The 27,996-nt window shown below is 42.7% G+C and overlaps 3 protein-coding genes across 5 annotated transcripts in view; 1 reads left to right on the top strand and 2 right to left on the bottom strand.

Moving 5' to 3' along the window:
- Positions 1–25,698, bottom strand: part of psmd1 (proteasome 26S subunit, non-ATPase 1) — a 30,700-nt gene extending 5,002 nt beyond the window's left edge. The window contains exons 1-19 of the mRNA XM_029000596.1: positions 25,528–25,698; positions 25,014–25,057; positions 24,860–24,933; positions 24,585–24,754; positions 24,282–24,490; positions 24,024–24,167; positions 23,165–23,391; positions 22,344–22,401; positions 22,125–22,253; positions 21,900–21,988; positions 21,698–21,776; positions 21,432–21,605; positions 21,240–21,351; positions 20,434–20,630; positions 20,051–20,146; positions 19,740–19,804; positions 5,181–5,295; positions 1,759–1,875; positions 740–842 (exon numbers count right to left, since the gene is read on the bottom strand). Coding sequence (XP_028856429.1) covers positions 740–842; positions 1,759–1,875; positions 5,181–5,295; positions 19,740–19,804; positions 20,051–20,146; positions 20,434–20,630; positions 21,240–21,351; positions 21,432–21,605; positions 21,698–21,776; positions 21,900–21,988; positions 22,125–22,253; positions 22,344–22,401; positions 23,165–23,391; positions 24,024–24,167; positions 24,282–24,490; positions 24,585–24,754; positions 24,860–24,933; positions 25,014–25,057; positions 25,528–25,543 — 2,218 coding nt within the window. The 5' untranslated portion in view covers positions 25,544–25,698. The remainder of the gene's footprint in view (positions 1–739; positions 843–1,758; positions 1,876–5,180; positions 5,296–19,739; positions 19,805–20,050; positions 20,147–20,433; positions 20,631–21,239; positions 21,352–21,431; positions 21,606–21,697; positions 21,777–21,899; positions 21,989–22,124; positions 22,254–22,343; positions 22,402–23,164; positions 23,392–24,023; positions 24,168–24,281; positions 24,491–24,584; positions 24,755–24,859; positions 24,934–25,013; positions 25,058–25,527) is intronic.
- Positions 9,924–17,933, top strand: htr2b (5-hydroxytryptamine (serotonin) receptor 2B, G protein-coupled). 3 transcript variants are annotated; one of them, XM_029000598.1, is made up of 4 exons: positions 9,924–10,379; positions 10,941–11,435; positions 14,482–14,682; positions 16,615–17,933. In XM_029000598.1, the coding sequence occupies exons 2-4, from the start codon at positions 11,228–11,230 to the stop codon at positions 17,535–17,537; spliced, it is 1,332 nt and encodes a 443-aa protein (XP_028856431.1). In that variant the 5' UTR covers positions 9,924–10,379; positions 10,941–11,227; the 3' UTR covers positions 17,538–17,933. The 3 variants fall into 3 exon arrangements, with proteins under 3 accessions (XP_028856431.1, XP_028856430.1, XP_028856432.1); XM_029000597.1 differs by having other exon boundaries at positions 10,938–11,435; XM_029000599.1 differs by lacking the exon at positions 14,482–14,682 and having other exon boundaries at positions 10,938–11,435.
- A 907-nt stretch (positions 25,699–26,605) lies between the features above and the next one.
- On the bottom strand, positions 26,606–27,996 carry LOC114802510 (uncharacterized). Its single transcript, XM_029001485.1, has 3 exons — positions 27,188–27,996; positions 26,915–27,028; positions 26,606–26,820 (listed from the first exon to the last, which is right to left on the bottom strand). The coding sequence occupies exons 1-3, from the start codon at positions 27,768–27,770 to the stop codon at positions 26,735–26,737; spliced, it is 783 nt and encodes a 260-aa protein (XP_028857318.1). The 5' UTR covers positions 27,771–27,996; the 3' UTR covers positions 26,606–26,734.

Raw genomic sequence — 27,996 nt, 5'->3', positions numbered from 1 at the left:
ATGATTTACATACTTTTTGATAAGATAAACCCTTTCACTCTTTAAGCAGGCAGCTACGTGAGGAGGACTGTGTGGGTGTGTGTGTGTGTGTGTGTGTGTGTGTGTGTGTGTGTGTGTGTATAACAGGCACTAGGGTGCTGATCCCCCTCCAAAATCTTATCCGGTACTCTGCAATTGGGAGAGGCACTTCATCAACCCGGTGTGGTTGTGAACCGTCACCATGGCCATGATTCATGGGCAACATTAGAGAGTTGGCTCCAATGTTCATCCACCTTCTGAATCCCAACACACACACCTTACACTGATTTTTACCAATCCAACGAAGGACTACATACAACAAGAAAACAATGTACATTTTCAAATCACATTTTTCATCCACATACAAAAAAACAAAGCCTTATGCAGAGATATTCGAAAAATCAGATTGTCTGTCCCCCCCAGCCCTGGCAGCTTATGTTTTGCCAGCTGCTCAGGGCACTGCTCTTTCTCTGGGCCTGATACACAAAGACCAGTGTTAGACTGTTAGCATTTAAGCATATATGACTGCATTTTGGAGTATGCATACATACACACATGTGCATGTGTCAAACTCTTGATTTGATGATCTGCAGCACAACAGACCACACACACATGACAGAGGCCTGAATCCAAGGCCACAAGGCAGTTGTGATTTGTAAACGTACACCAACCTCCTACAAGACAAGGCACAATTTAACAAAAGCCTCATTCAGACCCTAACCTGCATCCAGAATGCCCTGGGCCAGGATGGCCCCGAATTTGGCCATGACGTCATCATGCTTGTCGTTGATGACTTTGGAGTACAGCTGCCTGAACTGGTTAACCTGCATCAAAATTAAAGCAACAGAAGCAGTCAGAACCTCATCCGAAAATATTTTACATACAGAAATTGTCGCACAGTAAACGACGGCTGACATTGAAACTGCTGAATAAAATCCCACAATAATAATGATTTTTATAACACACAGGTACATGCATCTGTCCTTTAACACGCCAAATTTAAATTAATTATTGGATCTCGTCTGTCATAAATTTTCATGATTTCTATGAATCAGACAACCTTTTTTTCTTTTTTTTTTTGGAAAAGGCATTCTTTTGTTAATTTTTTTGCCACTGCATACAGACGTCATGAACCACATGTTCATGCCACTTCAGATCTTTAGTCCCCAGAGTGATTAAGAGCAGCACCCCACAGAAAAGAAAAAGATCTTTCCACAGACCTAATGTGACCATGACAAAGACCAGGGTATACAGAGCTGCAACATTCCCTGATCTTGACATCCTACCCAAACATTCCAGACTGGTACCTGTGCACCAGTCAATACCACCCTCCCCAACCCTCAGATGCCCAATCGCAAATTCTTCTCTCATCTACGGATTTGAGCTGTCTATGGATTTTCTCTGCATGAACCTGATCAGGCAAAGAATTCCCTTTCCTCTCTCTGAGGCTGCCATTTAAACTGAGCATAATTCACAGACGAAGCTCATGCCCTAAAACAAGAAATCTCTGATTAGTCAATTTAGGAGCAACCACAGCATTAATGCCTTTCATTGTTCCACTGATAGTACCTGACCTTCATGTCTCATGGATTAATGGTTTTCATCAAACACCTAACATGATGATGCACACAGAATGCATCTATGACTGGCTCCTGCAGAACAAACTGCAGTCAAGGACAGAGCCACCCGCACCTAACCTTGCTTTTAATTGTTAATGAGACAAAAAAGGTTTTTACTGACCTTGGGACATGTGACCTCTGACTGCTGGATCATGATGAGGGCTGAGGCGATGAGCGCTCCTTGTCGAACATAGTTGACTGGATCATTGGTCATGGGTTCCAGCAGGTTTATGGCTTCCTATGCCACCCAAAAAATGAAGGATCTATTTAGTAAGACTAACAAGCAAATTACACAGAGCAATATTCAAAACTATTCAACTACCGGCCATCAAAATCAGCACCGTCAATCATAGGCATATACCGTATAGGCATGTGGCATATAGGCATATCTGCAAGGCAGTTCAGTTTCAACTGACAAACATTTTCAATAAATCATTGAATGTATGGGCCGGTTAAAGGGGATTAAATGAAAGTGTGTCTCTTAAAAACTTGAATATCATGAGAAAGGTAATTTGCTTTTGTAAAAAAAAAACAAAACAAAAAAAAAAAAAAAAAAAAAAAAAAAAACTTTCAAATAGGCTAAATTACTTAGCCAAAGAGTTAAATTCAGACATCAAATTTTTCTAATTATTTGAGCATGGCATGAGCTACAAAAAGGTCCAACTGCAGCCATGTATTTTGGGAGCATACCATTAATTAATTGCTTCTGCAATATTAAAATTTTCAGAGATTCATTATGGCATTCCTGGTGTAATGTGAGGTAACAAGTTAACCGCTAAAGTAATGTCTGTGAAGCAGAAGAGAGGGATGGATCATCCAGATCTACACCAGTCCCAAACGCACACATGTCATCAACACAACCACCGGTGACCCACTTCTGGGATTGGCAAAGAGACTGACACTGTCTGGACTCTGTCTGGAGATGTAAAAGCCAGAGGAACTGAAGAAATCAACAGGAAACCCGTGCTAGGTGTCCTCACACCTAAAACACACACACACAAGAGCTGGCTGATTGACATGTGGGGAACTGTGAGGACTTCCAGTGGAAGAGGCTCTTAGCAGCTGAAGGCTCCCAGGTAGTCAAACACCCAGCAGGAGTGCCAGCCAGGGAGGTTGGCACCAAGCCTCGGGCCAGAGCGAACATGAGCACAAGAGAGGCTAGGCAGAAACAATGGCTAAACTAAACACTAAAAGCCTGGCTGAAACACACACACACACACACACACACACACACACACACAGTGGAACACCAGTTTGTTCTCTTTCATTGACTTCCACACTGCAGCCGCTTGCCTGAAATCAGTATTGATAAATTCCAAGTTCAGAGAAAATGAAAAATGAAGCAGAGCTCCATTCACCCACCCCGGAGAGGATGCCGCATCCCAATTTGGCCGTGTTGAAAGAATGCAATATATGATAAATCAAACAGATTTCAGAATACACAGATAAAGGGAGTCATACAATAATTAGCTAGGTAAATTGAAAGTGATGTGTTTTGCATTCGATTGAACTTTAAGGTCATCATCAAACATCTGCAGCAGCATTTTCTTAAGTTACACCGACCCATTAACATGACTAATTGGAGAACTTGCCGGTAAAGGTCCTACAGCGAATGGTATTTGCCGTATAAATGACAATGGGGGGGCCTTGCTAGGCAGTTTCCGCCACGGCACAGCATGCGGTAGATATGTGTTTGCCAGCAAAAATAACTCAAGCCTAATATGTATACAATGCAGGTCTGGTGCCTGCTGTAATGTAATGTGTGACCCATATAAGAACCAAGGACTCGGTCCCCTTCGCCAGGTCAGACATGAAGAGACAAGTGTTGGGGGAGGAGGTTCAGAAGGAAAAAAACAAACACACACCATCTCCAGATCAGGCAGACAGTTGTAGGAGTTCAGGCTGAGGAACCTAAGCACCATCTTTCAAATCACTGGAATCCTGCTGAGAGAGTCTGATGGGGTCAAAATCTACTTTCATTAATCCACTAAATCTCAGTGCACTCATTGAATTAACATGAATATGCATCAAATTGACCCAAAAGACCCAAAGTATTTTTACCAAGAAAGTCACCCAAGTTACCCATAAACATTATAACCTTATTGCTACAGCATTACAGCATTTATTAGCACTTTTTGTTATGTTATGAATTCATAATGCTCAGGATCTTGGTTTTTCCAAAAGGAAATGTGATGTCATTTTCAGATCGCAACGGCAAATGGAACACAGCATAAAACATTTATCTTGAGTATTTATCTAAAATCCACATTTAAGCCTCATCATGGAAATCTCCCAGGCTCCTAGGTTCAGGACAAGGGGGTCCATTGGTTTTCATTCACTTCTTTGTAAAGTGGTCTCTGAAGTGTAACCACTGTCGAAGTAGAAAAGCAACCGGTAACAAAACTATTTCAATATTATATTTCATACATCTTTCCTGATTACAGAAACAGTTCATTAACAGCGTTTACGGCGGACGGCAGTCATCCTTGGGGCACTGTGCTCTGACTCGAAGTAACGTCTGAGACCTCATGAATTTCATGGGTCAGAATTCCTCTGCTGAAATTGGATTAATCGCCCTGAGTGACTTCTGAGGTAAAGAGCCACTGAGAGCCAGTTAATCAGGCCACGCAGCAGATGCCACATTCACGTGCCAATCGCAGATGTGCTGAACTTCTCGTGTGTGTGCACACACCCCCAAACACAGTCAAAGGCCAGACTGGTTTCTGGTCTCCATAACCTTAAGCATGGGATGCTGGTGATGACAAACACTGGCAATTTCTTTTGCAATTATTCAAGCAGAACACTTGACAGCAGAAGGGGTGTGCTGAAACTGCAGAGCTTTGGAAAGAGATAAATAACATTTCACATCACCGTGACACCCACTTAATCATAATTATTATTTATTTATATAAATAAACAATAATATATTTATTTAAGCCCCATAAACATTTCAACTGTTGCAACTGTCCATATCAGAATATATGCCAGTGGTTTCACTTATATCTGCCATGAATACTTAACTGTGGCAAACTGGGTCTCAGTCAGACATGCAAATACAGGTATATTTTTCTTAGTAAAGTTTGAGGGTCATGCAAATTAAAGGCCATGCAAATTCCTAGGAGAAGCCACAATGGAAAGGTACCAGAAACACGGTAAGGTCTCCATAAATATTTATTTATTTTTTATTTTTTAAGAAGAGTGCGATTACTTTGAAACCATATAAAAGCATCCAGATTACATTTCAAATTGCCATGCAATTTGTACAATTCCTGGTTATATTGAGGAATTAGTTCATATAGCCAGGAAACATTGTTCTCCAAACAGAAAAACATTTTGTGTTCATGTGGAAGATATTTATGATTGGAGTATCTGAAGACCCCACCCTCAGTGTAAAAGAATGGCCCCTGTAGGGCACTGCTTAGTCCTGTCTTATAGTCTTCCCATTCATTCAAGTCACTGGCACTGAAGGAATCAGGAAACTGGAGTCTGCGTTTGCTCAGATGCACTGTAGCTGACAGGAGAGGACGCCGTGATTGGACTCACCTTGTACCCGGTGCCCGCACAGCAGATGCCCAGGGCCATGGCTGCCCCGCAGCGAACATGTGGGTTGTAGCTCTCAGACAGCAGGGATACCACGCTCGGGCACTGCTCCGGGGTCCTGCACACACACACAGACATACCGGCAGCGTCAGGGCAGCAGAACCTTCAGACTTCCATGTCACAGTGGCAGGAACACCAAGGAGAAATTGCATTATTTTGCATAGATCACACACAATATATGCAGCTTAATGGCTAAATCGGCAAACTGCACAAACCAACATCTAATCAGTCCATAATTAAAGTCAACAAACATTTATTTATATCAGGTTTTTGGGCTACAGAATTTAGCAAAAGTGCAAATTTGGGTTTAAAAAAAAAAAAAAAAAAAAGTGCTACAGACATGTGATCAAACTTCAAAATATGCACACTCCTCACTCCTCTTGCCCAGCCTCCCAGCAAATAAAGGCCTTAATGCGCTGTGTGGTCTGCATTTGGCAACGTGAGCAGCCACATCAAACATAAACAGGCCGCAGAGCTGACATTTCATATGAATGAATTACACATACACAGCAGGATCGTACTGCGGCAATTTAATTAATGAGCCCCTGCACAAGTGACAGGTGGCAGCCAGGGCCGCAGGTTTGTCATCCAAAGCGAGCGTGGCCATTATGCCGCTCGCTGCAGGAGTCGCCTTCTAGAAATTCACACCTCAAAGCTTTATTTAAAAAAAAAAAAAATAAAATGTTTTGGGGTGCAGTGGAACATTCTGCCGCGTGCTGGAATCGGTGGCCAGTGATTAATGGAGCCAATACTTTCCCCGCCCGTTACACATTTCCTCAGGGGGGGAGGAGGGGGACATGGAAAACAAACACCCAACCATTTAGCAAAAACTGAAAACTTATGGTGCGGGGTCTGGAGGAGAATGCGGAGATTTTTTTTTTTTTTCATATGAAATGTAAATGGCAGCTTCTGTGCGGACGAAACGGTGGTGGCGACAGCATGCTTGTCGCCGTTGAGGGAGTCGGAGCTGGCAGCGTCTTGCGCTTCCTTCGAGTCAGACAGAAAGATGAGGACGCTGTCAGGAACTGGGCAGGCTGTAGCAGGCTTGGCCCAACGTGACTGGAAGCACGCAATTAATCACCGCCGGCATCAAACAGCACCGCTTCGCCGAAGGGGTGTTGAGGTTTTACAGGGGGACGATGCACTCATGGATGCTTGGAATGATCAGATGACCTTTACGGTGGACTTCCCGCAACAAACCTTTACCTGAAAAGTCAGCCACCACACCAATGCCAGCACATTCAAAATGTCAGCCCTCACTTTCTCCTCGCTATTACACACTCCTTCTAATGGAGTTAACAGGAGTCTGTCTTACGGTTCTTTTGAACCTCCTCTCCGGGATCTTTCCCCCTGTCCCAAGCCCTGGCAGCTGTGTCAAGAAGGGTTCTTTAAACAATTTACACTAGGTGATTACAGCTCTCCCAGCCTGCCCGGGACTCCGCAGTTGGTCTGGTGAGCGGCTGAAGGGTGCGGCAGGCGAAACTGGGTGGGACTACATTTACATTTACGGCATTTATCAGACGCCCTTATCCAGAGCGACTTACAATCAGTAGTTACAGGGACAGTCTCCCTGGAGCAATTTAGGGTTAAGTGTCTTGCTCAGGGACACAATGGTAGTAAGCGGGATTCGAACCCGGGTCTTCTGGTTCATAGGCGAGTGTCTTACCCACTAGGCTACTACCACCTACATCATCGCGAGCATTCAAGTGCTTTAAAGTCTGAATCCGTTCGCTCATCAGGTGCTCCATTCGTGCACCACTGAGTGTAGAATTGCCTCTACACAGACTCGCTACTGCCCCTTGAGGTCTACAGTGGACTGGCGCGCTGCTGCTAGCTGATTAGCATGGTCAGCAAATATCTTGGCAAAAAATATAACCTTCCGTTGGACATTTTAGTTATATTTTTAATGCTTTAAGTCTTAGCAATTGCACCTTTGAACCCGCACAGAAAGCAACGTGAATGAACACTGTCATGACATTATGGCTCGCTTGGACTTTTCAAACCAAACCAAGGTGGAAGCTCCCCAAGTTTTACACCTTAACACCTCATTCAAAGCAACAAAATGAATTATAGGTGTAAAAATGTACTCTGAATACAAAGCGTGCCAAACTAAAGGAACCTGCGCAACAACTTAAAGATTAGACAACAAACTATGCAATAGGATTTATTTGAGACTTTCCACATGAAAAACTATCAGAATAAGTGTCATTTTTGGACATCAGCCAAGTTAAAAAAAAACCCACACAGACACACACACGATGAAATGTATTTTAAGAGAGTTTCCACGTAAGGCCCTTTTGCTGTGGTGTTCAGACGAGATTTTCTGACTAAAGACTTTTTAAAGGGCCATAAAGAGCAGGAATATGTGGACTCACTCAGGAAAAGTGACTTGTCACAGAACTCATTACTTTTCCCACTGCGTTCGCTTCAAGTTGAGATTTTAAAAAGATGGGGAGGGGGTGTGGGGGTTACAATTTTAATGAAGCATGACGAGCACAGCTTGGCAAAACCTTCTGGAAATGTTAGCACAACGCCTTGGGCCTGCTCCTTCGATGAACACATTTAATTAAAGAAGAATATTTAGCATGTATTTTAAATGTAGCATTGATTTCCTTTATGCAAGCCCAAGTGTTCAGTAAAACAATTTCAGAAATAAAAGCCTGGAGCACAATTAGATGGAGGTAATGAACTGGTTCATCAATTTGTCAGAAAATGGGCTGATGGACTGATAATTCAGACTTCCAGTATGAACATTATGGCCTCTAACACAATATTAGACAGGCAGCAGATAGTCAGTGTGTGTGTGTGTGTGTGTGTTTTTCTTCCCTTTAACCTTTAACCGGAACACTGCTTAATCTAAACTGGCGCTAGGCCACACTGCTCTGCCGTTATCCCACTCCTCGATTTCTGCACAAGGGCTTTAATCTAGACCCACCACTCAGGATTTAGAGGCTCGTTCTGACAGTGAGACAGAGATTAACTTGATTGTGAAGGGGCAATGCGCATGATAGCAATCACCTTCCAATATTTCCTGCAGGGATTTGGAGTCAGTAAAGGTCTTACAGAAAAAGAAATCAATTTAATAACATTGTCAAATGACACAATTAAAAGGCTCAACTGAGCTGAGGAAATACACAGGTCAGTTACCTCCACAGTCCCTGGATCATAAAATTTCAAAGTCGAGTCAACATAACGTCAAGTTAACATGCGTAATCCAAGGCGTCCATCCCTGCGTTCACCCCACCAAACCAAAACATTTTACCCTCCATGCTCCAGCACCACGCATCCACCAGCAGCTCGACAGAGGGTGGCATGTGGCAGGATCAATTCCGCGCAAGGCAGGGATCAGGTGCGCATGCCGAATACCTTCAGTCACAGAGCGATTCACTTTGGGGGAGAAGAGAAAAAAAAAAAAAAAACGATTGTGCCTCCGTCCGACAAACTGGCTTTCCTTTTAATATATGCACACGTTGTGGAAATTGCACAGACATTTCTCATTTGAAAATGCTAATATTTGTGTGTGTGTGTGTGTGTGTGTATATATAATAAAAATCAATCAATCCCTCACTCACACACATAACATTTTACAAGTTTTAAGTTATTTTTCATTAATTTTTGCACAGACAGTTTGTACTGGACTTCGCTTTCAGCTGTAGTGTTGCTGAGCAGGTTTTTTTTTTTTTTTTTTTAAATAAGTACTTTGTTTCATTAATTTGCATCTTTATGATGTTGCAACTATATTGCTGGATAGAGTGAATCTCTTTCAGAGCAGCAATTGAGGTTATATACATACTGAACAAACCTCTTTTTTACTGTCGTTTTAGCAAACACCTAGCAAACATTAGTCCTACATTAAACTTTTTAACCTGCTGAATTCCTTCATAGTCACAGTCAAGCTTGAAGATTTGCAATTACAATAATATTCTCACATTTGACAAAAAAGGGATTAGGTTGTGACTTAACTAAATAATTGCAGCCTTTGACCTTTTTTGGTTGCACTGATGCCAGACTTTAGCTAAAGAATCAATTGTAGAGTTCATTTAGTAAGTAGTGGAAAAAATATTTTCTATAGAAACAAAAAAGTAAATGCTAAAGACAGTCACTTTCCAGTCTGAGAGCTTTTTCCACAGACGACCACTCCGATTAAGCTTATGCAGTATGACTCCCAAAAATAATCAGGAAGAGGAGAGAGGGGGAAAAGAGAAAAAGAAAAGAGGGTGTGAGTTTAGTGCTGTGGTTCATTAGGGACCACCAAACAAACCACAAGGAACACGGCACTATTGTTTTAAAGGTAGAATGAGACCAGCCTAATAGAAATTATGCTTCACCTCTTCTGGATGCAGTTGGGTATGGGTGGGGGTGGGGGGGTACATCTTTTCACACATTCATTACCCCCCACCCCTCCCCTCTTGCTGTATAAATGTTTATAGAAGAATAAAAAAATCAATTCACATTTTGAAAAGTAACGGGTGGGGAAAGCTGGGAATCAGCAGCAGAATAGATTGAAGTGAAGACATCGGGGAGTTACGGCACGGCATGTGCGTGAACAATAACACCGCACCTCGCGTCCGCAGCCCGCCACCCACCCCCCTCCGGCTCGGATCCCCCCGCCCACCCCAGACCCCAACACAGTGTGACAAATATAAACAGTACAAGCGCCACACTGAAGGAAACCACCTCCCAGAACTACTCGCACAAATCCAGTCCAGACACATTCATCAGACAGAGAGGAGGGGGGAGAGAGAAGCAGCCAACGAATAACGGAGAACCAGAGCGAGAGACAGACAGACACGGGAGGGACGGAGACGCCTGAAACTTCGAAACCTGTGAACAGAATAGGTGATGCGGAGCAAGACTGGGGACTCTTCCAGCTTGCCAGGACAAAGGGATTACTTCACCATGAAAAACAAGGAAGTGATATAATATTTAAGACTCTGCCAGCCCCCAGCAGAAGATATTGGAATACAATTTTTCCCGTCTGACTACAGGACGTATTTCTATAAAAACAGCAGCAACTGGAAGTCACGTCTGAACAGTGAATTTGGGATAAGTGAAGGGACCACAAGGCTACGCAGTCATGGCAGAGGATCTCTAGGACGCGTGGAGGAACACCGCTGGGATGTAACATTTCTTTGGGTGCAGGTACCGATTCAATTCTCATTTTGCTACTAGTCAGTAAAACCTGAACAGCTGCAATGACATTCATAGAAATATTTATTCCTAAGGAATGTATAGATTCTGTCTCACAACTAAACGAAAAAGAAAAAAGGAATACAGACCAAAAATTAGTTAAGAGGAGGAGAAAAATAAATAACCTGGTAAATGTTATGGATGATACATAATATGGCTAATAATTCATATACCTACATTTCATCAATAGAATTGATATAACAATTCAATTTCTAAACATTTTACAATGTTACATCTTACTGAACAGGGTGTTTAAATACTGCCAATTCTACAGTGTAGGACTAATATTGTGAGACAGGTTTGAACCTGGCCTGGCAGAACAAAATGACTACAAAAGAACTGACTATTAGAGCCACTTCAATAATTAAGTGCTTCCTGTGATCTGGAAGGAATACTAATGATGGGACAGGGGACAGTAACATTTGTTATTGATAAGTCTGGCCTCGGTTTTGAACTTGTCCAGGGGACGAGTCTGCAAATGAGTGTTTATATCAACTTCTCGTCTCCCAGCAGAACAAGACCCCCACGAGTCAGGAGACAGAACAGCAGCATCATTCTGCTGGACACACAACCAGTAGCTTGATGGATTTTCCCCGGGACCAAGCCTAGGAGACCCACTGTGCAGAACCAGCAATTTGTGTACAGTGCTCCATCTGACCGGAGTGGATGCCAAAAGGTGTCGGTCAAAAGCTGGAGCCGGTGCGGGCCTACATTCATTAGGAGCCTATGACCATGCTGGCCAAGCCTACGGAGACCGCCAGAGCACAGCGAGTCCTCCGAATCCGGTCTGCCACAGCACCATGTCCCAGCAACCTCTGCACTGGGCCTCACTGCTCATTCTGCTGGTCATTATTCCCACTATCGGCGGCAACATCCTGGTCATCATGGCCGTGTCCCTGGAGAAGAAGCTCCAGAACGCCACCAACTACTTTCTCATGTCCCTGGCTGTGGCCGACCTGCTGGTGGGGCTGCTGGTGATGCCAGTGGCGATGATAAATGTGCTGTTCAGTAAGTGCAAACTCAAAACATTTCTGAAACAAGGACTGAATGTAGTGTCCAAAAAAGAAAAAGGTAAAATATGCCAGTTTAAAAAAAATTATAAATCAAGTAAATTATGAAAAAAGGGGAGACTCCTACTTCACCAAAGTAAACAAAAATGCAGGATGAGTGATTATGTCTGGAACCACCCAAGTACTTTGCTTAATGATGGATTTGACACAATGTCAAAATAGTAGAGGAGCGTTCAAACATTCCTCAGAACTGAGATGCCTCACCAAACACCCTCAACCAGGTACCCAGGCACCAGTCAAATGGCTCAGCTGCCTAAAAAGCGCTATGAATAAACAGCTGAAGAAAAAAAAAACATTGCACATATAAAATTATGAATTCACATCTTTCTGACCTCCCAGCCTTCTGATAAAGCCCCCGTGTAAACATTTTCCCATCCTGCCCAGCTTGTTTACAGAAAGGCCATCTACATCAAGATAGTGGCGAGACAGAGCATTCATTAAGAGCATAAATAGACATCTTTACGTCAAGCTGCGAGATTATTGAGAAAAACAAAGTTCGGTTTTCCAGCTCGGCTTTCAACCAGTAGTGCACTGTGTGCCGTAGCCTGTGCCATGTGCCTCGCCAACTTGTTGCATGGAAAGAACCTGATCCTGGGTGATATCTGCATAGAAACCACATGTGCCGCTGCAGCAGTGGACCGGCGGTGAAACTCAGTTTCAAGTCAATTGATCTTTAATGCGCACTGCGCGCATAAAGGAGGAGGGAGAGGCACTTATCTGGTCAGACATCAGTTCGGTCTTAAAAAGACATCCATACTGGGGTGATGACGGAGGGCGATAGCGTACGCTGTAAATGCGCACAGACGAGTCGCACACACGAGAGGCTGTGGAGCAGATGTGGACTCGCCACGCTCTTTTCCCCCGGCCAACAGGAGAGGCACGAGGGTCCGCAGAACAAAAACACATTAAGGGAGGACAGAGATATATATATATAAGGGAAGAAAACCACCACAACAGCATAGGCTGAACATGGCACTGATAAAAAAAGACAAAGAGGATGTCAAGCAGGTGATGAGCAGGGCACTGCAGTCACAGGCTCAGCACGCTCATTAGTTTATGCTTTCTGCTCGTCGACTGTAATGAGCACAGGACCAGCTGCTCTGTTCATCTTGCACAAACACAATTCTAAAAAAAAAAACGTGCGAAACCCCCCAAAACATAAGAGCAAAGGATGCCCTGAACTCGTACAACGTAAAAAAAAAAAAAAAAAAAGGAACTCCACCACCTGCCGTTTTAACATTTGAGGGCCAATTATGCTTTCTCAAGGCATTCAGCCATGCTGATATCTTAAATTCTTTTTAATACTACTTTTAAATCAATTTGGAAAAAGCATTTGCTGGAGGTCAGCAGTCAATGGGTTATAAGCATAAAATGTCAGTATTTTTATGATATAAAATTTGACTAAAAAAATCCATGTCTAAATCAAATTTAGATTTTAAACTGTAAACAACATTTTTGTTGTGTGTGTTACTGTTCTCATTATCCTGTATGTAATGTGATCTCAGGTTTTTCTATAAAACTTAAAACTCATCATTACTATTGTTAGGCTGAATTGACATGTCAATATCAACCAACAGATCTCCATAAAAAACACAATTTAAACTCAACCATATAAACTAAACACACACAGTTTTAGGCCTGACATTAACAGTTTTACTGCTTTCTCCAAAAGCATAAATTCTCACTAAGTGAAGACAATTAGTATGCCTCTGCCATCTCAAACACTTCATGACCGTGCTTTTACCAGAGTGAGGAGACACTCACACTGATGAGGTCCGGAGTAAATTAAACCCATCGTTTAGGATTTACACATGGCAGTGTCAACTTTTTGAAGATATGGTATATATACACACACACATACACACGCACAAACAATTACTAAAGAATTAAAAAAAAAACTTTAGAATAAATAAAGTTACTGGAAAGACAGCAGCAGATATTCGGAAAAGGAAAAACTGCTGTGCCAAAGGAAATGGACCACAGAAAGGAACCTTTTAGTTATATCATCAATAACTGAGACGGCTTTCAAGACGTCAGGAAAATGCACTTCGGACCTTTAACAATGCTTCAGCTGTGTGCCACTTCAGACAATGCATGACCAAAATTACACACATGAACAAAAAAAATGACTTGATGTTAAGCAGATGCCTGCAATTATGAGTCTACAAAATACCCAAGTACATTGACTTGATAGCAATAATAACGATTAGTTTAAAAATCCCAAAGAAAAATATGAAACAGCTCAAAAATCCTAAAGCTATAAAATTCCCCTTGAAGCGGATTAGCGTTCTGAAATATTTACAGTAACATTAATCACTTCTCATACTTACCAAAAAATAAAAAATAAAACAAAAAAAACATAACCATGCACTAAAATGTGGGAAATGACATTTATTGAACAGATAAAACATTCCAAATTCAGTCTTTCGGTTTAACCACATTATGATAAAAACTCAACTCAATTAGCTGCCAGTCTAACGTCTGGGACGAAAATAAACAGTGATGGGAGACAGCAAACGGAAATTGAGAGCCACAGGTTATAAGGCAGAGACCAAATGGGTTCCCAACTCCAGGAGCATTTCAAATCACTTATTTTCCTAAATTAATCCCCTTGACATAATGTCAAGACATTTTAGATTTTTTTTTTTTTTGTATAGACGACATGTGGTATGAGTTTGCAAAAGACCCCAAAAATGTATCTAAGATAATATTAGCCATTTTTGATCCTGCCATGAATTGCACAGCAACTTATATTAATATATAAAACCGGAAACATAAAAACTGAGGCTGAAATTAGAGGAAAGAGGTATTAAGATACTGAATAAACATCCTCATTTTAAAAGACAACAAAATACATTAATAAAATAAAACAAAAAAACACTACCCTATTGGCTATAGTACAAGAAACCGGGTTAAATGTGTCTAAATCAGACCCTTCGCATTAGCGTCCAGGGTGAGTGACCTGTCTATTGCCCCTGTCACAGACTCAGACTGGCCACTGCCGGAGTTCCTCTGCCCCATCTGGCTCTTCCTGGATGTGCTGTTCTCCACCGCCTCCATCATGCACCTGTGCGCCATTTCACTGGACCGCTATGTCGCCATCAAGAAGCCCATCCAGCACAGCCAGAACAAGTCCCGCACCAAAGCCATGGTTAAAATTGCACTAGTGTGGTTCATATCAATTGGTAAGCAAGTCAAATGATTCATACTTGAATGAACTCGAGAGTGCTAAATGTTTTTTTCAAATATAGAGTAAATACTATATTTCAGGGTAAACCAATGTCAGCTTTTAGAGAGCAGATGGCTTTATTCTGAGAGTTGTTTTGCATTATGAAGTGTTGGTCTGAAGCAAAAAACAGTTTGCTGGCCGTAAATCATAAGTGCTATAATAATAGCAATAACTGGTGTTATGAAAGCTGTGAGATTCGATGTGGATTGATCTGACAGTTTATTAGTGTCTAATCTGTCAAAGACCAGCAGCTCAGCACGGTCACCGCAATGCGAGCACTTAACTGGATCAAGAGGACAGAATGCTGGTTTATATGAGCAATTAAAACATCACATTAAAGTTGACATACAGAAATGACATGTGGGAGACCAGAACAAAGGCAGAACATGAGAGACTGCAGAGCCCTGACTGCAAACAGCCTGCGATTACTCAAAAAGTGTTTGCTCCCGAATCTGAATCTTGTTGTTCCAGCAGCCGTCACGTGAGTCCTGGGAGCCCATCGTTAGCAAAATAACCTGGGACACAAATTATTTTATTCTGGCAGAGCATCATAAATCAATGCTGTTTGGGATCATGTACTACACTACACGAGACTCTCAGTCCTGTCCCGAATCAGTTTACATTATTCTGATTAATGACCCTTCCCACTATTTCCTCACTGAAATCTGTCTACATTAAGCATACTTCAGCATCCCCAGCTTTAATCTGGCCAGCCACTGACCAGTGAACCCTTATTTATACAAGCACTCTGATTTGCTTTTAATGATTCTGGAGCCTGCTGTATAGTGGCTTTGGAGAGAACGAAACCAAACACTTCGCGAGTTATTCTCGTTAACACATGGTCCAGACGGATTCCCTGGCCAGAGCTCTTTGGGGTCAGCACGGCCGACACCTTGGCCGACGTTTGCCAGCTTGGTTTCACAGCACCTTGAGGGCCTTCACAAGCAGTCAGGCTAAGGACAAGGCTACAGCCCGTGGTGTTTTCGCGGAGCCAAAAATAAAATGACAGTAAAGTTATGAGAGCAATTCAGTACAAAGCCAAAAACAGCTCATCTGTAACTGATGGTCTGTTTACTGGTGGGGAAAAAAGCATTAAATCAGACAACTTCCACAAGACCTGGATGCTCTATTTCACTTTGGTTCACCTTGATCATCACTGCAGGTGACTGGGACAAATGAACAGTTTAGAATTAATTTTATATCTTCATTTTTTCATTTTTAAAAATTCATTTTAAGTTATTTAAATGTATACAGACAAATGCAAATTTAGCAATGTTAGTTAATACAAAAGATTACACAGTAGACTGTAAGGTGGGAGATTTAGAAATTTTTGGGTTCTCTTTGGGAAGTAGAAGTTGACTTAAGGGATTTAAGTTTCGTGAGATGTAGTCCTCATTTAATTGAACCATTTAATTGAGTCTCCGAAATACAGGAAAAAAACCAAGGCAGTGCTTGGAAAGGTAAAAAAAAAAAAAATCTCTATATGCCAGTTAACACCTGGCATAGGTGTTTCATAAACAATGGGACTCACAGAATGCAGGAGAATTTTTTTTTTTTTTATATAAAAAAACGTTGTCTCCTGGTTGGAAATGGTTGTACTGTCATCTGCTTAAAGCTGACAAATGATCATCAGCCAGAATTTTATCTGAGGTCCTTGCCAAGAAAATAATCCCCCCCTCTGTATGCCAGAAAACTCCTGTGGATTTCTGTAGTGGCAAACTGATGAGACGTCAGGTCAAGTGTATCAGCATGAGAGTGGAGAGTGATTATTCTTCTCCAAGACTTTGCTGTTTGACTAGCAAGGTAGTCTGTCTGGATCGTGGCCTTGTAGTATTATTGGATGTGCAGCTGTGACAATAACTAAACAATCTAATCTCTCTTCTCACAGGCATCGCGATCCCTATACCCATTAAAGGCCTGAGGATCTTGGATCATCCAAACAACATCACGTTCAACCAAAACCACACCTGTCTCCTCAAGCCAGACAGTTTCGGAGAGTTTATCGTGTTTGGCTCGCTGTCGGCCTTCTTCATACCCCTCACTGTCATGATGGTGATTTATCTGCTGACCATACAGGTCCTGCGTAAGAAGGCCTACATGCTCAGGTCAAAGGTGACACAGCGATACTCCAGGCCCAACATATGTACTGTGTCCCAGCAAGAGCAGCACCATTCATCTCCGCCGGAGAAAACGGCCACACTGGAGGCACAGAAGAAGGACAAGCAGCCCAGTAGTCCCACTAACCCAATCACTGGGGAGATGATTGCGATGCGCAGAATGTCCACTGCGGGCAAAAAATCCATGCAAAACCTCAGCAATGAACAGCGAGCCTCCAAGGTGCTGGGGATTGTCTTTTTGCTGTTTGTGGTCATGTGGTGTCCCTTCTTCATCACAAATGTGACTTCAGTTCTCTGTACAACGTGCAGTGACATAGTGTCCAGACTGACTGGCATCTTTGAGTGGATAGGCTACGTTGCATCTGGAGTCAACCCATTGGTCTACACACTTTTTAACAAAACCTTCCGTGATGCCTTTGCCCGCTATATCACATGTAACTACAGCAACATCTCCAGGCCCTTAAAAGTGCAACGTAGGACTCTCTCTCGCATCACCTTCCATTCATCCGTGGCAGAGAACTCCAAGCTCTTCATGAAGCACGGCATGAAGAATGGTATAAGTCCAGTGACCTACCAAAGCCCACTGCGGAGAAGGCCCGAGCCCATACAATCATCTACCAGCGTCCTGCTGGACTCTTTACTGCTGGCAGACAACGAGGACTGCAAGCCAGATGAGAATGTCAGCTATGTATAACTTCTCAGAGTCTCAACACTCATTTTTTATTTGTTTAAGATGACTTTTTTTGTTGTTGTTTTTTTAGCGTGCCAACCTAGCTAAGATGGTGTGCCATTGCAAAAGCGTTGGCCACAGGATGTACTGTATGGACACTCATGCAATGACTTAAGGCATTCAGGAGCGCTTCTCTCAATGTGTTGTCTTACTGTAGCTCGAGGACAAAAATAAGTGGGCTTCACAAGAATCAAAAGATACTGGGTCTTCCTACGCAACTTCAGAAGCATTATTTACAATGTTGCTTTGTTAACTATGGGACACACAGTACAGTTTTGGACCAGGAGGCAACTTTTTATGATCTTTTATCCAGCATGTCTCAAGTCTCCTTAGAATGCACAGTGCTGCCAGAATTTACTGCTGAACAGAAGGATTCATGTTTTTGTAAAACTGAAGAGATTCATAATTTGTATTTAAAAGATGTTTTTAAAAATGCTGTAGATGCTAATAAAACTTGGATCTGCAGATAAGTGTAAGAACTACTTCCAAATAGAAGAATGTTGCCTTAAAGTGTGTGGAATGGGGTTGGGTGGTATGGTAAACATCATCTGATTACTCCAAACATCATATGATAACTCCAAAATGCTTACAAAACTAGAAAAGCTTTAACGCAATAGTGCTAATCATATTTCAAAAAGCCTGGTCATTGTGATGACTTTTTTCAGGAGCAGACTTTAAAATTTAAACAAATTTTAATTAATTAAATTATTTAACCAAAATTAAACCAAAATGAAGGAAGCTAATAAATGAAGGCACTCTTCAATTACAGTGCTTGCAATGACTGGCCGGCCATTTTAACAAGAGGTGTAACAGGTGAGGAAGGAATACGAGACGGTCAAATTACACTGGGCATTATTACAAAACCATCTAAAATTGGCGATAGCTCTTCTAGTCCCAGACAAGGGCCACAGAGTCTGGAGGACGGTGCTGAATTGTGGCAGTTCGCGAGGCTCTCTAAACACAGGAAGGATTTACACAAGGTTTATCTTGCAGCCAATTGATCATGGGGATATCGCATAGCCTTTTTTGGGCTTAAAATAGTCCACCCAGTTCCTCAGCTTGGCCCCGCTGGCTGTTACACAGAGCAGGCTGCCTGATGGGTAAATTCACGTCAAGAGATGAGAGATGGAGCTTCGTAAACGAATTAAATAAAAAAAGGGGGGATGTGACACCTCGAGATTGACCAGAGGCAGCATTTTTGCCACTGAATTTAATTTCAGATACTCGCCCTGAGTAGCACAGCTTGTCAAGTGCAATGTCAAGCTAATAATAGAATCAAGTTCGCCAATACCGCTGCCTTTATGTTCACAGTGGCAACTCATGACATAAGACATCTCTGAACCTGAAAAAGTTCTGAAGCATGTATAACTTGCCTACTAACCTAGATTAATTACTTGACAATTTACTAAATCTAATTATTATATGGGAGGTCAGGACAATTTTTCTTCAAACAAATACAAACCTACACACACACACACACACACACACACACATGCACATGTGCGTTTGTAAATATATCAAATGTATATAAATAAATATTGCTTATGATCACTCAAAAGGAACAGATCTAATACAAAAGCAAAACTGTCTCTTTTAAGCCCAAGGCTCAAACGTCCTTCATCTGGACACCACATGAGGCAGAAATGGAGCCATGCACATGCAAAGTAACCACTGTATCAACAATGGAAAAGCCATCCCCAATAACAAGGGTTGGAAGAGATCAATTTAACTCTTCTGGGCAATTTTAGCAGAAATTGCTCTTCTATTGGAACGACTTAACACAATAAACAATTATGGAATATACATAATAGAGAATAATCACACAGAATGGGAGGAATGCTGTCTGTGTATATAAATGTACAGGCCACTTCATCAGACTAAGCAAGTGCTAAGATCTTGTACAAAGCTGGAAAACTCTTTAGAAAAGAGACCTCTAGTGGGGAGCGGAAACAGTGCAGAGGATTTTTACATTTACAGCATTTATCAGACGCCCTTATCCAGAGCGACTTACAATCAGTAGTTACAGGGACAGTCCCACAGGAGCAACTTAGGGTTGCTCAGGGACACAATGGTAGTAGGTGGGATTTGAACCTGGGTCTTCTGGTTCATAGGTGAGTGTGTTACCCACTAGGCTACTACCACCATTTTGGGAGGACTCAATCATACCTGAACAAGATGAACCCAATGGACTCGACTGCTGCCCTCCTCACATCGTCATTCACATCACTCACCTGTCAGGAACACAGATAGGAGAACTTTTACACATTTACAAACAAGTAGCAAAAACCTCTTATAAATTATGTTACATTGTGTAGTAATTAATTATTGCACATTAATTACATTATTATAATTATGTAGAAGTGTTTGTGGAACAAATGACAACCCATACGTCAAACCATCTTTAACATTTTTAATAAAAATGTGTCCCATGTTCAAAGTGAAATTCGTTCCCCCCTGGCCGCAGAGAGGAGACTTACAGCCACATGGAGCAGGCGGCGGATGGCCTTGTTGTTCCCGGAGCCGCAGTAGGCCATGCCCACTGTGTACATTCCCGAACGCCGCAGGATGGGGTCCTGGAGCCGTGGTGAAACAAAACAGAGCATGAGCTCGCTGTCTGCACGCAGAGCCCAGCACAAAACTAAGTACAAGCCAATGAACACACACACACACACACACACACGCGCATGAGCAGGTATGAACGCACATGACTGATGCTAGACGCAGCAACAAAAGGCCAGATAATTATCTAAAGGTAAATCTAAATGTATAAATAGCATTATAACATATTACAAAATCAAGAAAGGTGAACAAACGCGGAAGGGTTCATGTAGGCCTCCCACAAAAACACATGTAGCTGTACCTTGTCCCTGCAGAGGCTTTCAATAAGAGCATCAGCCTCCTCCATACGGCCGTACATGACCAGAGCGATGCCCACAGCAAGGCCACGCAGGATCTTCTCATGCTGCGTCTCCTGTGCGTAGCCCACCATATCCTCAATGGCCTGAGCTGACTTTGAGCCAAGCATGACCAGCCCCAGAGCCAGTCCAGCAGCCTCGCCTGGAGAGACAGAAGGATGGAGATGAAGTCAGAGATACAGACAAAGACATCAATTAATGACGAGCACTGGATGCCTCAGGCGAAGGCTGGTTCTGTGTTTTGACTACAGTCATCGCTGTCTGTGCTTTGAGCCAAAGAATGAACAAGCTGATTCACTAATTACAGTAAAAACACATTAACCTGTCTTCAGAAGGAGCCGAAGCCTCTCAAGGGCCAATCCTTACACCACATCACAGACAATGAGCTCTGGTTTCCAATAAACGGCAGCAGCCAGTAAAATAAACTCATCGTCCATGAGGAACGAGTACACGAGCAGAGCGTGGTTTGAGACTCAGAGTCTGCCAGCAGATGAGTTATAATAAATCACAGAGGAAATACATCTTTTGTTATTGTAGATGTTAAAAAGAGCTTCCAATTGACTTATGGTATCTGTGATTAAGCAGGAAAAGAAATAACAGACATCTGCAAAAACAAATCTGGTTTGGGTGCAATTTCTTTCATTAAAAAATCTGATTTGTAGGAAATGTCATCCAATTCAGCACTGTTGCCACTGAGAACAGCAGGTAAAGTTGCATAGAAGATATACAAGGGTAAACATGAGTTCCATACCTGTAACTGCATCATCCTGGTAAAGGTTAGATTTAAGCAAGTCATAAACATCTTGTCGGGCAGTTCCAAGGGCAGCTAATCCAAGGCCCAGTGCTCCACCGTGGCGCACAATCTGTACAAACATTTTGAGACCCTTGTTAAACAGAAACTTTACAATTGACAAGTGTACAACAGCCCTTCAGTGAATCTTACATCATTGCTGGCATTTTTGAGTTGGCTGAGGAGGTAGTCAATAATGTCACCCCCGTGGTTGGCATGGATCAGCCCAAGAGCGTAAAGGCCACCACCTTCCTGATAGGCTGAGCCAGGAGATGTGTCTTTGGGCAGGTAGGTTGCCATGAGCTGCAGAGCTTCTTTTTCATGTCCCTGTGTGGTGAATGCAAAGGAATCAGTTTGTGGCCTTTACTTACATTTAATTAATACAAAATGTCTTCTTTTTTTTTTTTTTTTTTATTTACCTTGTGGATGACGCCAAGGCTGGCTGTGGCTGTAAATTTTGCCCAATTTGTAGCCCTTGCCAGCCACTCTAAATTCTCTCTAAAGGACAAAAAAAGCACAGATAAACAATAAAAGGGAAGGATCTAACGTCACAATACAAACAGTATTACTGTCCAGAGCATTGCTAAAACTATTCCTCAGTGTGAAAGAGGACACTCATACCTGAGGAACTGGTCACTTGTTGTTCCTGAATGCATGAAAGAGTTGGCGATGACTGTGGCTGTGTGACAGACTGAATTTCGTACCGCGTCCTGACAAGAGTAAAGAAACACACTTCACCGAAAAGTCAACACAGTGAAAAAGCTGCAGTTGACTGATAACTTGGTTCCAACAACAAAAACAACAAAAGCAACAAATGCTGCATGCACAAATCACCAGATTTCTCACCTTTGTGTTTTTCAGAATCATCAGATCTGTGTTATTGTTTCGGATGAGAAACTGAAGATGTAGCTCAATAGCCATCTCTCCACTTAATATCTTAATCATCTTTGAATTCTGGTCTTTCGGTTCATCTTTCTGTTGAATCATTAATTTGGTGTTAAGATGAGGGGTTTATTTAGTATCAGAGGAACGGAGCGTACTCTACCATTAAACTCAAAAACGTACTTCAGCAGGCTTCCCAGCAGGAGAGCTGCCAGCTTTGTCTTCAGTGTCCATGGCATCACTAGTAATTACAAAGACACACAGCAAATTGTAAACGTAATCACCCATGTATATAATTATTCCTAATTTCCCTCAGAATCATTCATTTATCTTTGTTTCATAGCTTCCGACAGTTTACTTACAACGCAACTACATAACCCATTCTACTTAAAGCTGTGCTGTACAAGTGCTGAACGATATATCGGAATCAAACCGAAATCGTGATTTGAATAAATACGATTTTATAAATTGCAACGATTTTGAAACCCCAGACAGTCAGTGAGCGAGAGACTAGGGCTTTGAGAAAAAGGCAGAAGAGAGGGGAGAACAGGATCAGGCGAATGGCGTATGCAGCTGAATGTGCAGAGCATGGGCAGACAATGCTCTGTTCGTCCGAGGGGTCGTGCATCAGGGCAAAACAAAGTTCTGTCCTCTTCGCGGCAAGCTGCTTTCAGACGGAACGTGGCATGCGCTCCGCTCGCCATGAGGTTTGCTTTTCCATGAGTGGTGCTCAATGCGAGCTCAGCGCAAAAATAGGTATTTTCGAAACTCTTAGATAGTGTCATTTTGTAGCTCGTGGTATGCTAGTTACAGCGCAGTTATTATTTCAATGTATGTTATGTTACAATTTTTAATACAAATAGTATAGTAAATAATTATAATTATTGCAAATTAGATCGCAATCACGATATTTGTCAAATAGATCTGCCTTATGCCGTTTACAGGTGTAATGAATGATAATTTATTGGATACACTCAGGCTTCCATTGGCACACACTGACTCACCTGTCCTTGTCCTGTGTGGGCACAGTGCCCGTGTTGGTGGATCCTGGCACAGAAGGGATGGGTGTGCCCACAGTACGCAGGTTCTGGATGACTGAAGAGAGGAACTGCTGGCTGGCGCTTTCATACAAATCAAAGCAGATTTGGTAGGCCATCAGCAAGTTATCCTCTTTCACCAGTTTCTCCAGAATGTCGCTTACAGCTTGCGGGTCATCTAGAAAGATCAGGCACTGGAGACAAAAAAGAAAAAAAAAGGTCATTACAATCCCCAACTTAAACGTACATACACATAGATACTTCACATTTGAAGTGCATTCACGCTAGGGGTGTTTAATTAATCGAACAATCAATGCATCGCGATGCAGACATGGATAACTTTGCATCCATGCAGTACTCTTCTGGGTAGCAGTAAGGCCTTCTCCACACAGAAATGAAAGCCCTCTGAGCACCATATGCAATTTTGCTGCACTTTGTAGCGGTGTTTGATTGACATTCGCTTGATGCTGTTTAACTATCATCACTGTTTAAAGTTTCATTAGGATTTTGACAGAAAATTTTGCATGCAGCATTTAATTGCCGGCATATGAAGTTGCAGCTAAATGAATGCTGGTTCTGAAAGGCCATTTGCTCCAATGCGCAGAAAAAGTTTGCATTCAGTCCATGCTCACCTGGCACCACGAATGGCAGAAAAATGTGAACAAGGCCTTAATTTATCTCACTGATGTATCAATTATCGGTGCACTGATAACTGTAATCGAATCGTGAGACCAGAGAAGGTTCACACCTCTAATTCATGCTTAAGTCAAGTATACTGCATTTATTTTCTTTATTACAGCAAACCTTCCAAGGCACTTCAATATACCTGGCAAACATTGATAAAGTCTGGCTTCTCCAAGTTCATGTACAGCTTTACGAGCACTCTGAGGACCTCATTCCGGAACTTCTTGTTTTGCATCAGTGACATGTAGATCTTCAGACTGTAAGCAAGCAGCCCACCAACATCATTCTGCACATGGAGAGTGAGAGTTAAAGAAATACTGCCATCAAAAGCCTTACATTCTCATTACAGGATTAAAAGAACAACGTTTCAACAGCATGCAAATCCTCAATGAGCACTGACCGATTCCAAGATGGTCTTCTCAAAGATGTCCAAGCGATGAGTCTCAAGAGCAATCCCAATAGCTTGTTTGTACTTGTGGTCATCCAAACAACGCTGGAACATCTTGTTCACTATGCCCTCAAGTCGAGGGTCAACTGGCTTCTTCTTCTCGTCTTCTGGTAGCTCTGCATTCTCCACTCTTTGCTTAGTGTAATGGTCAATACACTTCGCTGTGGAGGGTAAAATCACAGTCTCTGTCAGCACAGGCACAACAACAAGAATTCCAGGACAGCAACAGCAGCAAAGACTTCATTTCACACTCACCAATAATCGTCTCCACATACTCAGAGTCATCGGCTACATTGAAAAGATCGCCAGCACCCAAGGCATAGTTTAAAGACTCCTCAAAAGCCCCAAGATGGTAAAACACTTTTGAGGCAACCAAGGCAGCAAATTCCCTACTTCGGAACGTCTCGTCTTCATAAAGAACCTCACTACAGGGAACAGTATTTAAGGGATTACTGTCACATCGTACAATACAGAAATGGTTCAAATGTTTTAAGGACTTTGTGAAACTGTGATAACTCGTGTAAACGTACATTTTGCTCACAGATTCAGAAATTTCTGCCCAAAAATCATTGACGATGGCATTAAGCTTTTGAAGAGCAAACTCCTATAATAAACAGGAAAAGAGTTAAGAGGTCTGTCAACAACATGCAGAGGAATTAAGTATGGAAAATGGCTGACTTCTACCTTGAGCTGGGGTTCATCTTCATCTAGGAGGGATATGATTCCAGCTAAAAAGAAACACACAGAGCAATTCAGATTATTACATATGACCATAGTTAATGAAAAAAAAAAGGCCAAAAAGCTCGAATCTCGCTGGCATTACATTTTCCCTGCCACAATACAACACGAGTTAATAGACAATAGATGCTTAAGGCGATTTTAAAAAGCAGGAGTTTAAAAACAGCGGAAGAATTATGACTCGTGTAGACAGGATATATTATAGCGATGCTAACCCGGTTAGCTGGCTAGGTTACAGCTTTCAGTTACCCGTCCGACTCAAACATAACAATATCTTTTGGAATATTTTGGTAATTAAGTAAAAGAGGGCGGGGCTACATATCAATCTATATGAATTATCGTTACTAGAGTTTGCGTCTTTCTTTGTTTCGTTCTGAAGTCAACTAGCGGCGCTAGCTTGTTCGACTCTGTGACTCAGCTGAATCCACGGCATTTTCCGCCGCCTGCCAAACGCACTCACCGGCAGAGGTTATCATGTTTGTGTCCTTACACACCCCGCGAACACGCACAGACCGGGTGCAATATCTCCACAACGTAACGCCAGGTGTCTCAATTCGCAACGCACAACTATCACAGCGAACGAGGGGATGACACCTCCAACGCGAACAGCAACTGCTTCTGCCTGAGCGATCAAGACCCCGGCACAAGGTGTGGCCAGCACAGTGCCTGATCGTAATGCACTTGTCCTGTTAGGAGTTTCTTAACATACTTATTAGCGAACAAAATTGAACTGGAGTAATTTCGCGAAGCAACGAATGCGCAGTATTTAACGTGACGTTGTAAAACGTTCACAAGCTATGACAAATAAAGGTTGCAAAAGGAGGCATATTTTCGTTTGCCTAATCCGTGAATGCGATGGTGGGGTGTGGTGGTTTGCTTCCCTCTCGTGGTGGGATGTGCGGCCTATCGTGAATATGTTTAAGTGCTGTAATTATGGCTAGGACATTTTTTTCAAATCTTCTCTCATCTGCACTAAATATCCATCCTTATTGCTTTTGGCATCAAGTAGAGCACGGCTTCCTAAACCTCTTCTCAGTTGCATATACAGAACAGGCCAAACGTTTGGACACACCTTCTCATTCAGTGTTTTCTTTATTTTCATGACCAGTTACATTAGTAGATTCTCACTGAAGGCATCAAAACTATGAATGAACACATGTGGAGTTATGTACTTAACAAAAAGTGGAGACCTGGCCTCCAGTCACCGGAATTAAAACTCAAATTAAAATAGGAACAGGAAAAAATAACAATACCCCTAACTTATTGTGAGTGGCGTATATTAACATTATATAAGAATTTGAATGAACCTTTCTTGAATTTAGCTGTTAAACAACATTCATTGTTTTAACTCCCCCCGCCACGCTACATATCAATTTGAAATAAACACAAAACCCTTCATAGTTATTTATTTTGTCTTTCATTATAAGTTTCACATTATCATATCTCACATCAACACTGTTAAAAAATACTAGAAAGTAACAGACTGCCAAATTAATATTCAGCATTAAAAACATACCAAGCAGAAATAAAACCTTGTGTTAAGCTGAAGGCAAGCAGGTTTTATTTTCAGAAAAGTGAATTCTGAGTCCACAAATGCAAGGTAGCAAAATGACCCTAGTTGGACTAAACTGAGGATGCACGATGTTAATAATAAAAAATAAAAAAAATCAACTGTCATGGTGTTTCTGTCCATTGGCGACAACAGCCGGCCTCGTCTTCAGGGGAATCCCTTCTTCCACAGTCTCAGTACCACCTACAAAAAAACACATACATACAGATGATAAATTCATAAAAAGGATAAAACTAATTATTCCCCCAGCAGGACTACGCCACCCGAACGCTCTTACAGTGTGATGTGAGCTCACTGTCATGCTGGCCCCTCGTTGGTCGTCTTCTTCCGTGTGTCCACCAGGACACTTGGCGCAGCGGCCAGCACGAACGTGCATTTCTGTCGGAAGGATCTGTGAAACCAATGAAAGCAACAGAAAGAATGAACTGTTTGTTTCAACCCCAGGCCACAAGTTCTCCCCATGTTCAAAAATCCCATGACAGTCATCTGTGATGTAATAATCACACACACTATACTAATCTGTACTAATCTGTTAAAGAATCAAGTCGACCTTGAGCCAGAGATGAAATTAGGGCCATGGTGGCGTGCCTCCGGACCGCCAGTATCCTCTCCACATTCCCTGGGATGAAAACCCCGGCCCATATAGCCTGGTGGGAATGCTGGCGGAACACCGAGCGCAGCAGGCGCTCCAGCACCTCCACCAAGGCCTGGCTCTGGCCAGTCTCCACCTCGGACCGCACCAGGCCCACCAGCGCCGGCCGGACCTTCAGGTGTCTGATCCTGGCTTTGACATCCTTCAGGATCTCCTTGACGCAGACGCGGTTGGGCGTGCGCTGGACGTACTGCTGATTGATTAGGAACATTACGACGGCCGCGTCCACAGCTCTGCTGGCCGACTTCACGGCACCTTCAGCGGGGTCAGGTGCGGTGACCCCTGCCACGGCGGGGCTTGGGTCCGGTCGGCCGTCATCATCGCAGCGCGTTTCTCCACCTCGGAGCTCGTGGTCCGGCGCGAACAGGTCCTGCAGGAACTCCTGAATGGTGCTTCCTCGGTCGTGGTCACTCACCAGGAAGACCCGCTCCTTCCCGCCGACGCCGTGCAGGACTCGCTGGAATTCGTCTGGGTCAGACATGGCCACGGCCCTCCGGACGGACGCGTTCGCTTTCGATGCTCACACCGGACTTCATGCTAAATTCACAGATATTTCTCGCCGAATAACAGAGCAGCGGCCGGTCCCTTCAGCGGCGCCCCAACAGGGTGCGCGGGGACGAGAGAAAAGTTCCCGCGACGTGCTGCGTGGCTGCAGCCGTGGACTGTTGGACGCGTCGTGTTGCCAGATCTTGGTCGGAGTTTCGATC

Source organism: Denticeps clupeoides, chromosome 13 (assembly GCF_900700375.1).
Source record: "Denticeps clupeoides chromosome 13, fDenClu1.1, whole genome shotgun sequence".
Classification (NCBI taxonomy): Eukaryota; Metazoa; Chordata; class Actinopteri; order Clupeiformes; family Denticipitidae; genus Denticeps; species Denticeps clupeoides.
Note: the sequence above shows the minus strand (reverse complement) of the source record. Positions and strands in the feature narration are given on the sequence as shown.